Genomic DNA, 11,143 nt, shown 5'->3' on the forward strand with positions numbered 1-11,143 from the left:
AGGCTGCTCCTTGGACCTGCTGTGCCTCCAATTCTGTTGCAATCTTTGTCAATGTTGTTTAATGTGCGTGCACCATTCAGATTCAGTCTATTGCAGTTCAACCTATCTGTCCCCCTTTCTCCTTCAGGCATGGATTTGATAGACCCCATCTTGAGCATAGCGACTAAACTCTACGATCTCTGCGAGGAGGTCAAGGCCAACAAGAAACGATGCACACGTCTGAAAGACCGTGTGAAAGGGCTGGAGCAGGTGCTGAGGGCCACCCAGCGAAAAGGGGCCCAGATCTGTTCCGAGGTCTGTCTCGAGGAGCTCAAGCTCACGCTCAAGTCTGCTGCGGATGTCGTAAAAAAATACAGAATACAGAAGAAAGAAGATCTTATCAAGCGAATCGTGAAGACCTACAACCACGGAGACGAGTTTGCGAGCCTGAACGAGCGTCTCAACGACGCGTTCCAGGTGCTGTCCCTGAATCTGCAGGTGGAGATGGATCATAACCTGTACAAGATGTTTGAAGCAGCTTCTCAACAGTATGAGGATGAAGCAGACAGGAAGGAGGATTGTGCAGAGATCCTGAAAAGTGAGAGGAGGAGGGTGTCTTGTCTTCTTTTGTATAAAATACATTTGTGCAAGAAGTCTATCATCGTTCTTTGAGCCATATGTGTAAAGGCCTTTCTTTTTTGCGTTAAAAAAAAGCTTAAAGCTTAAAACTGAATTTAAATTTGAAATAGGTCTAATTTTATTTGTTATTTTGTATTATTATCATTAGTCTACCAGTGTTGACTGTATAATAGTTTAGGCACCGGTTCTACAGAACCATGGTGTCTAATGTCTAAAATTGAATCTGTACATATGTACGCCTTTATGAAGTTAATGTTGATTGTGTGATTGGCTTTAATATCAGATGTATTTCACAGTGCTACAACAACATATGATGGACCAACAGGATACTGTGGAGGAGAAACGGGATGCTATGTCATGCTATGAAATGCGTAAGTAAACAGTAGTAGTAGTGCATGGTTTGTAAACTATTCCACTTTGTATTTCACCCATAATACCCTAGACTTCAGAGGAACGGTTATTTATTTGTTAGACATTATGCTTTGTGTATAGACTTTTTCAATTTAAATAAAACAATTACCAAAACAAAAGCCCCAGTCATGCTTGTGGTAAATATAAAGTCATTTGAAAGTCATTTATTCACAGCAGTATCCCTCAGTGACTTTAGGCTGTGGAGGGGATTTACTGACACCTGTCTGATGTTTCTGTTTTCTTCTTCAATCTCATTGGTGGTTTTGCCGTCACCAGTTCAGAAGTCTGAGAGCATTCCTAAAGACATCCGAATGGTCAACCCTGAGTACCTGACCTTTGATTATCCCAAAACGCCCTTCATGAAAACTGACATCTTTGAAGTCTACAAGGGAGAATACAAGAGCTATCCTGTGGCCATCAAAAAATACCTCTGTCCAAAGACCACTATACCAAGGTTTGCGGCACACGTTTTTAATTAATCAAATGTTTATACTATAATAATACAATATAGATTATAGGGCATAGCAGTGGCGGACATTTTCTTCTTTCTGGGGGGGTGGGGGCAGTTCCAGGGGGTCCCCAGCAAAAGTAGTCAACATAACATCACAATCATTGTGTGCAAGCTTGTATCTGCTATTTTTTAAATGTTTAGAAAAATATCGAAAACGTTTTAACACATATCTTCCCTTCTTGGGGTCCCTGGCACAAAATATTTTCAGAAGGGGGTCCGCGGCCAAATACATTTTACAATATACACCCTCAAATACAATTTGAGGGTCCTTGGCATGAAAAAGTTTGAGAACCACTGCTGTAATTGAACAAAATAGATTAACATTACTGTCAATCAGATACAGTGTGGGGAGAGAGCGGGCCTGGCTGGGTGTTAATCTATGTATTGTATTATTTCCCTAAAAGCGCGGTGATGAAGATATTCGAGAATGAGGTTGAAACCATGAGGCGCTATGAATCACCACACATACTGCGGATGTTTGGAGTCTGTTTCCAGGGTGGCGATGGTAAGTCATTTTTATAATTGTGCTTTACTTGTTGAGAAGCATTATTGAAACCACGTCATCATCTGCTTTCATTTTTCTACTTTGCGCCTGTCTCCTATATCAGTGGTTCTCATATAGTGACAATTTAAGGACTTTTTAAAAAACATTTAATAAAAAATGTAAAACAATGAAATGAATCATCAATGCATCAACCGACTATATTATAACTGGTCAAACATTGGCCAAATTGTCAAGTAATATAAGAAAGAGGCAAATATTGTGAAAATAGACAATTTACAAGCTCACAACGCCTCACTTTGCCATGCATTGTGAGCTTGTAGATCTGCTATTTTCACGATATTTATATGTGGGAACCAAGTCAAACTAAATGTAATGCCTCAACTTGTACAATTCCAAGTGCTTATCAGTGTGGGGCTCCCCAGTTCAAATATGATTATTTTTGGGGGTCGCAGCCTAAAAAAGTTTAGAACCACTGTTCTATATCATATGATATTTCCTTTTCCCTGTCACTAGGTCTCATAGTGATGGAGTACTGTGCCAAGGGAAGTCTGAGAGCCGTTTTGGACAACTCCAAGCTTAAGCTTAAGTGGGACAGGAAGGCTCGCATGTGTCTGGATGCTGCACAGGGCATCTACAGGTGAGTTCTCAGTGGAAAGTCTTTGGTTGAGAAAAACAAACCAATTAGATTCAGAATGAGTTCAATAAGTAAGAATATGACTTGACGTTTTGACATGGTACATTCCAGTGGTGTGTTCTAGTTTTTTTTTGGAGGGAATACGATAATTATTCCCTCCCTCCCACGTGTATATACGCGCATGTGGTCACTGAATGAAATAACCGCTCTATTGTTAAGTTACTGTGTGAATTACTTTAAAACTCCAATGGCCAGCGGTCATTATCACCTCAAGGCAATAGACACACGTAAGCCTTCACCTCAGACGCCACATTATCATGAAAAAGGCTATTTAAACTGAGGTTTACGTTCTTGCTGCCCCCAGCCCCTCCTCCTTCGTATCAGATACGCTTCCTCGGATGGTTACTGGAGGGTATACGATTTTTATCAAGTTTTCTTGGACGGCATACTACGTATATAGCGTAACATGGTAGAACACACCACTTGTACTGTACATTCAAACAAATGTTGGTGCTTCAGCGGTTCTTTGGTGATGGTGGTGGTGCCTCGTGACGCCATGTCTCAAGAGATGAGTCATGTCATTTAACCCATTAAGACCTGAGGCCGATTCTACAAATGGAGTAGTTCTCAAACTTTTTCATGTCAAGGACCCCCAAAATTATATGTATTTGCCCGCCTACCACCATCTGAAAATGTTTTGTGCCAGGGACTCCCAGAAGAGAAGATTTGTGTTAAAAAAAAATCAAAATTATTCAAGATGTTTCAAACACTTTCAAGAATTTTCTAAAATGTTCAAAAATAGCAGATCTACAAGCTCGCAGTGCGGCACAAGGTGACACGCTGTGAGCTTGTAGATCTGCAATTTTGTAATGGCCAACAGTAAAATCTAAAATGACACAGATGCTTTCCCAGTTTTAAGGGGCTAAATCAAATCACTGACACAATATTGTTGCTGTCAGGTAGAAACCTTCTGTCTCCAGATTTTCACTTTTTGTGTTTTTGCGTAAGTTAATGCCCTCCTTGATCATACTAGAGCGTCACACAAATCTGTGTACTGTTACTTTTGCTATTTTTTTCATTTGAATCCTGAAAATTAATTGTTTTGGACATACAGTATGAGCCACCCGACAGACATGATATGTCATTCTAATAAAGCTTTTGACTTCTGTTGAATCTCTTGCCTACGGTAAAAGCAAGGATCATGGATTTAATAGCTTACATGTGCATATTGCTTCAATGTTGTGCATCGTTGAGTTCAACATGCTCTTCCTTTGATTGTCTGCGGAAATTAAATGAAAGTGATAGAATGAATGCCCCAGATTAGCACCAATATGCCAACAACTAATAATAGTAAAGAATCAATAGTGGGATCGATAAGGAATTGGATCGATAAGGGGATTGAAATTAATACAAAAAACAATCCCCATTCCTAGTGTCCAGGCAGGGTTAAGCCACACCTTTAAAATCTCTTACAAGTTGATTCTGATAAATTACACACTGACAACTTTTGTTTCCTCTTAGATTACATCAGTCAGAAGAAGAATCCAGAGTCCATGGGAGCATCACCAGCGACAAGTTCATGGTAGCTGAAGGCTACAGAGTTAAAGTATGACAGAGTTAAATATAAAGCATTTCATATTAAGTTGATATGAAAGTATTAATGTTGCCTTGATTAATTTTGTTCACAGCTCACTGCATGTATATGATCTTTCAAATGTCAAAATTTGAATCTTATTCTTTCGGCTAATTGAACCTTTGTCAAGTGTCTTCACGCCCATTGGTTGCTGTTGCGCTTGGTTGGACAAATATCCTCTCTCTCCATCCACTACCATTGAAAACAACATTTTGCAAACTCAACATTAACAACCAGGAGGAGGCTGAACCAGGGCGGGACAAGATGGAAGGAGCCTGCTGGTTGGTTGGTCAAACACCAATCAGAAGGCTGACGAGGGGTTAACCCATTAATACCTGAGACCGATTCTACAAATGCCTTTTAAATCAGTAGTGATTTCTGTGCCAAGGACCCCCAAAATGATATGTATTTGCAAATGTAAATGCCAGGGACCCACCAGAAGAGAATTTGCAACAAATGCAACACTTTCAAACTGATTTTTCCAAAATAGCAGAGTGAGCTTGTATGTCTGCTACTTTTGGGAACCGCCATTCTAAACCACAGTGCTAAATCTTAGTTTTTCTGGGGGAAAAAAATATGTTGCTACATAGCTCAAATCTACACAGATGCTTTCCCAGTCTTGTCTTTCTCCATGGTTTAAACAATGTTAATATAGCTAGTAAATTCTTAGTCCATCAAATCCATCAGTCACTGCTACCAACACCTGTTTCTGTATTCCCTATGGTTATTATTTTATTGTATTATCATTCATTGGTTGGTTGTCTGTTTTGTCACTAGCTGGGTGGTTTGGAGCTGGCAGAAACAGAGACGTCCTTGAGAAGGAACCCTAAGGGCCAAAAGAAGAGCTCCCTGCGCTACCGATCACCTGAACAGCTGGACAGTGTCAACCATCCATACTGCAAGATATGTGAGATTTACAGGTCAGTCCTCTACAGTAATAAGAATAATAACATAGTATAAAACATACAAACAAATAAAATGCATAAATACAATAAAGTTCAGAGGATAACCAATTAACTCTAATTGGACTTAGAGCCAATAAGAGCCAATGAAATGAATTAATGAATGAACCAAACCACACTGTGTTTTTCTTTTCCCAGTCTCGGAATGGTCCTGTGGGAAATCGCAACCCGTATGAACCCCCTTGATGGTGTGTGTCCTGAAAACAGTGTTTAACGCAGAATGCACCTTTCTTGCACACTTTCTTTACACTTTGTATGTATTATAACACATGTCTCTCATAACAGATTGTACCACAGATCTCCACATTTTTAAGAGAGTGTGTGAGGAGAAGCGAGTGCTAGAACCACTTCCTGAGGACTGCCCTGAACAGCTGGGAGAACTGATCAATGCCTGTCGTGGGTATGACGCTTCTCAAAGACCAACAATTAGAGGTAATTGTGTTTAGCTGCTTTCGGACCCGGGTTGAGTGTTATCCCAAGGAAGACAGAGTAGAGTAGACCAATGTGAAAAGAAATATAGTAGAACCTGGGTGTGTCCAATCTGGGAACCCAAAAGGGGGGGGCACTACTGTTTAAGGCAGTGGTGCTGACAGATGCTGCTGTCAGCAGAATCTGTCTTGAGAGATTAGGGTGTGCCTAACCCCAGGTATGATCTGATCAAATTGTGAAAACACCAATAGATGTTGGCTTAATTGGCCAAAGTCAACTCTTCAAACTCACCCCTGGGTAACTATGCCAATGGGGTGAAGAGTCTCAGCCTCCGGTAGAACTCATCCCGGCTTGTCTACTCACTCCAGGCCGGAAATGCAAGTGGCAAAATGCATTAAAATGACAGTTTATTTTATTGTTTCACATCAATAACAGCAGTTTATCTCTCTAACCTCATTGGTCACTGTCGCTACCTCTTTGGTCATTTCAACTTTTGGTAGGGTCGTAAACATCCCAAACAAATAAATGATATTTATCTCTATTCTACAGAGCTGGTGGACAAGCTACGCCAGGTGGTGGAGCAGTTGGAGGAGGGGTAAGAAGCTAACAGGTGTTCTTAGAAGAAGGAACAGCATGGTGTTTATGCACGGATGTATATTGTACCATGTGTAAAGGTCATTTCAGACGGGAAGCGGCCGACGCGCCTATGTAATTGATTTTCAATGAGAGGCGGGCGATTATTTGGGACACGTGGAGTTGAGGGGGCGGTGAGGCGAGCGGGCGCGGCCCGAGAGATTTCGTGCTTGTGCTCGTTTGTGCACACGCCTGCGGCCAGCAAGAGCTGGATTGTGGTGAGCCTTTCCTTTTCCCTCGCCTTTTCTCACGATGGACGCATGCAGCCCATCAAAATAGATGTTTAGATGTGGCTGACCATCAATTTAATAATATGATTTTTATGGAGAACAATAAGCAGGGGTTGATTATGTTCAGGACATGATAATTGATTGATTGATTGAATACTTTATTAGTTAGAAATGTAAACCGCACGTGTACAGTAAGACCTTAAGGCTAAAAGGATAACACAAAAAAGTCCTGGTGACTTGTTTCCATTGTGGTCCTATTCAATTAATCAACATGGCCTTAAGAATTTACACAATAATACATGTCATCAACAAATACAAACAGGAACACTGCGTGAGTGAGGTTTTACCGTGCCATAGCCTGAAGGGATGGAACCTTCTGATTGGTTGTGAGGTCATTTCAGACTGAAACTTAAAAATAAAATGACTGAAAATGTCATTGCACTGGACCTTTTAAAGGGCACTTTGGGCATCAGAGGCTAAGGGGCAGGTGCCCCTTTTCTGCTAAGCAGCAAGCTATTATGCTTAGATGATTTTTGATTTATATTAGGATACAAATTTGTGCGACTGTAAAGATGAAACGGAAGCGGGGAGGCGGCTTCACATCCGCTTTATTGCTTGACCAGAAGCATTTGAAAATTGGGGGAGGCAACAGTCTGGCCATGCGAGACTATGTGCTCACCATCTTCTAATCTAGACCATCTTCTAGTGTTGCCAATGATACTAATGAAGGCTCTGTTCCATTCTGCTCAAACATTGTGCATGTTGGCTCTCTGGAAACACTCTGCTACACCAGTGGGTCTCAAAGTGTGTGGTTTTATGTCTTTTCTCTTTGATTCTCAGTGTGTTGGTGAGCAGGGTAACACCCATGTCAACAGGAAACCCAGCTGAGGACAGTGAGGACCTGGTGGCTGCTGCTCAGAACAGAGAAAGGAACATGTATGAGTCAGCTAACAGCAGCGTAAGAAACCTGATGGTCTCTCCATGATATTTATGTACATGTTCTAATTGACTACATGAGCTCCAATGTAGCAGTTCCAAATGCATGTGTAAGATTTAGCTGTTGATACAGTGACATAAAAAAACGTATAATAAATAAAACATGGCACAACGTAGGGATGCCAGGCTAACCACATGAACTATTCTGAGGTGAACATTTAGCAAGAATAGATGTAGATCAGCTATTTTGGGCAAACAGATTTGGTGTTGTGTAAATAAAGCATTAGACCTAGTACAGAGCCTTCAACTAAGCAAACAGGGTTTAAGTGGTTAATTTGGTTTAATATGCAAATAGCATTGCCAACAAAATATGGAACATTATATTATTATGCAAATTGACCAATATGTTATTATATATATTCATATATGTTCAGCATATTCAAACATTTATTTTAGTCTAATATCCTCTTGGAGTTGAGGAGGAATATCAAACCGGTCGCCCCTAAACACGGTCGCCCCGGATCGCAACGAACGGTCGCCCCCCAGAAAGGTCGCCCCAGAGGTTAAGTCCCGTCGCCCCCACAAACCGTTCCATGTATTTCTGCACAGAGGGGAATTATAACAATTTGTTTTTCTGTCTTTTTCATCTTCTGTGCAGTTTTTTTTTTACACCTCCCCTTCCTCTTGGTGACAAGGAGGTTATTATCGTTTATTTTTATCAATTGTAAAGAGGTGGTCTTTAGTAAATCTATATTTATATTTATTTATATTATCCATGATTTGATTTACCTTTTTTCTGTTCTGTTTTTTAGGGAACTGTTCCTTTGCCTGGTGAGATGGAGGACCATACAGCTGGTAAGACGGAGGACCATCCTGCCTCTCTACATCCCTCTCTGGAGCTCCAACATGAACCTGATTCATGCTTCAGTGGTTTGAGGACAGAAGAATCCATCTCCCTGCCTCATTCAACACTAAAGATTACACCTGACATCATTGTTGCAGAAAACAAGGAAAAGTACAGGTTCCTCTGCACCCAAGCAGGACTGATCCGGTGCAGTGTGACCGGCCTGGTGTTTAAGATGGAGACAGAGGGAGATGTGACTTACAGGACTGTCCCTTGGAACTCTCTAGCCCAGCTTGGCAAGCTTGGCAAGAAGCCTGCAGGACCACTGTTTGACATCAAATGTCCTCAGATGTCTGTCTGTCAGCTACACTTTCCACATTGTGAGATCCTCTCCATGGGTGGAGCCAATTCCCTGTCTGTTGTCCATGTGACGGAGGAAGGCATTGAGCTGATCAAACCCCATTTGATCACAGAAAGTCACGTCATCATAAATGTAACTGGACTTTCTTTATTTGGCCTCATCACCAACATGTTCTCCACGCCCAAACCTAAACAGACACACGTGTCATTGTTTTATTCACCACCGATGGATGATGGCGACCCCATATCGACCCTGAACGTATTGCTGCTGCCTGGGAACGTTGTGCTGGATGAAGTGATAAGCACAAGGAGGAAGAGAAGGGAGGAAGGAGGAAACGGAGAAGAGATTTACATTGAGAAGCCTCCCTGTGAACTGATCCCCAACAAAGAATACGCCCTCTCCATTTCCCCTCCAGATAACGCCATCAGAATTAAACCGAATAAGTCAACATTTAAAGTCGACGAATCGTCCTATCACAATTACGTCTCAACATTTCAGGTGACGCTAAAGAGGAGGATGAAGAGTGTTGAGCTGCTTCTGAGAGACAGCAACACCTCCGTCTGTGAGTGGGAAGACTGTGTGGACTTCCCAGCACCTGCTATAAGGAGACAACTAAGCCAACATGTTCAGAGCACAGCGAGTCATGCAGAGAAAGACAGACTGTGTTCTGTACGAAGGAGGTTTATCGACAGCGTTACAGACCCCACTCTCAACGCCCTCCTGGACATACTGTTTGAGGAGGAGGTGATAAACAATGCGGAGCGGGAGACGGCGGCAGGTGAGAAGGTGAGAAATGAAAAGGCACGCATTGTCATCGACACGGTGATGCACAAAGGACCTGATGCAAGTTCAAGCATGATCAGGATTCTGTGTGATCTGGACAAGTTTCTCTCCGAAGACCTTGGGTTGATGTCGCCCTGCTTCTGACCTACTGCAATTACTGGACTGCTTAAACCTCACCCAACACATCAACGACCCCACACATGACAAGGGGCACACCCTGGACCTAGTCATTACTCATTCTGTCCCCATCTGCAATCTCCAAGTACACAAAGTAGTTGTGTCTGACAACAGACTCATCCAAATGGAGCTGCCTCCCCCCCCCCCCCCCCAACGCCAAACCCAAGCGCCAAATCTCCTTCAGAAACATCAAAAACATCAACCAAGACTCAATAACACTGGACCTCCAACATCTCTCTTTTGTAAACTTTCCATCAGTAAGTGAAGTAGTGGATTTTTATAATAAGTCCCTGACCGGTCTCTTGGATCGTCACGCCCCAATAAAAAACAAAACTGTCACTTTTTCACGCACAGCCCCCTGGTACACCTGTGAGCTGCGAAAAATGAAGACAGCTTGGCACGTCCTAGAGCGACGTCTCAAAGCCACAGGACTCACCGTGCACAAACTGGCCTACAAAGACCACCAGAAGGCCTACTCTAAAGCCCTTAGAGATGCACGAGCACAATTCTACTCAAATTGAATTAACAATACCCCCGGCAATTCCAAGCAGCTTTTTTCCACCATTAATCGGTTTCTCAAACCGCAATCTTCCACTCACTCAGCATTCACATAGGAACAATGCAATAACTTCCTCACCTTCTGTGCCATAAGTCCCCTGATAACCAAAACCATAAACCTCTCACTCCAGTCTGGCCTCGTTCTCTCTGCATTAAAGACAGCCATCATCGCACCCCTGCTCAAAAAAACCTCATTAGATTCCGACAACTTGGCCAACTACAGGCCCATTTCTAACCTCCCTTTTCTCTCCAAAATGAAGAAGACAGCGACAGTGATGGAGCTCGAACTCTGGTGCAGTCACTAGCAATTTCGCCTGATGATGATGACCAGATGACTTCGTGAACGAGGAACAGCATGGTGGTCTTTCTGCCCTTCCTCACCTGTCTGAAACAGATATCGGAGACTTACAGCAAGCTAACCCCTGTCTCAGGGAAGTCATAGCCCACATTGAAAGTGGAGAAAAAGTCCCCCCAAGAGTCAGAAAAGAGCTCCCTGATATTCCATTCCTTCTATTCCTAAGTGAGTGGAATCGGCTAGAACTGCGCAATCAAGTTCTGTATCGAAGATGGCAAGACAACGCCCGTGTCACTTATCAGCTTGTTTTACCTGAAGAGCTCCAAGCTGTTGTTCTGCAAAGTCTTCACAATGATATGGGTCAATTAGGTATTGAGCATACCCTAGACTTCGTCAGAACAAGATTCTACTGGCCGAAGATGGCAACTGACGTTGACAGAGAAATCAAGACCTGTGACCGGTGCATCCGAAGAAAAACACCACCAGAAAAAGTTGCACCATTGGCCAACATAATTGCGACCGTAGGTCGCATTTACTATAGAAACCTGCTCCAGGTGTCCGTCCGTCACCCCGTCCCTCCGTCACACACGTCCCGTCACTCCGTCACACACGTCCCGTCACAC

General features: G+C 42.6%; 1 protein-coding gene across 1 annotated transcript; it reads left to right on the forward strand.

Moving 5' to 3' along the window:
* Positions 1–129: 129 nt before the first annotated feature.
* On the forward strand, positions 130–6,364 carry LOC311047410 (mixed lineage kinase domain-like protein; the record flags this gene model as incomplete). Its single annotated transcript, XM_084060111.1, has 10 exons — positions 130–577; positions 915–989; positions 1,306–1,483; positions 1,945–2,045; positions 2,559–2,682; positions 4,201–4,285; positions 5,090–5,232; positions 5,413–5,462; positions 5,560–5,706; positions 6,253–6,364. The coding sequence occupies 10 exons, from the start codon at positions 130–132 to the stop codon at positions 6,300–6,302; spliced, it is 1,401 nt and encodes a 466-aa protein (XP_083916237.1). The 3' UTR covers positions 6,303–6,364.
* Positions 6,365–11,143: the final 4,779 nt, after the last annotated feature.

Source organism: Gymnoscopelus microlampas, assembly GCF_963454915.1.
Source record: "Gymnoscopelus microlampas genome assembly, chromosome: 6".
Classification (NCBI taxonomy): Eukaryota; Metazoa; Chordata; class Actinopteri; order Myctophiformes; family Myctophidae; genus Gymnoscopelus; species Gymnoscopelus microlampas.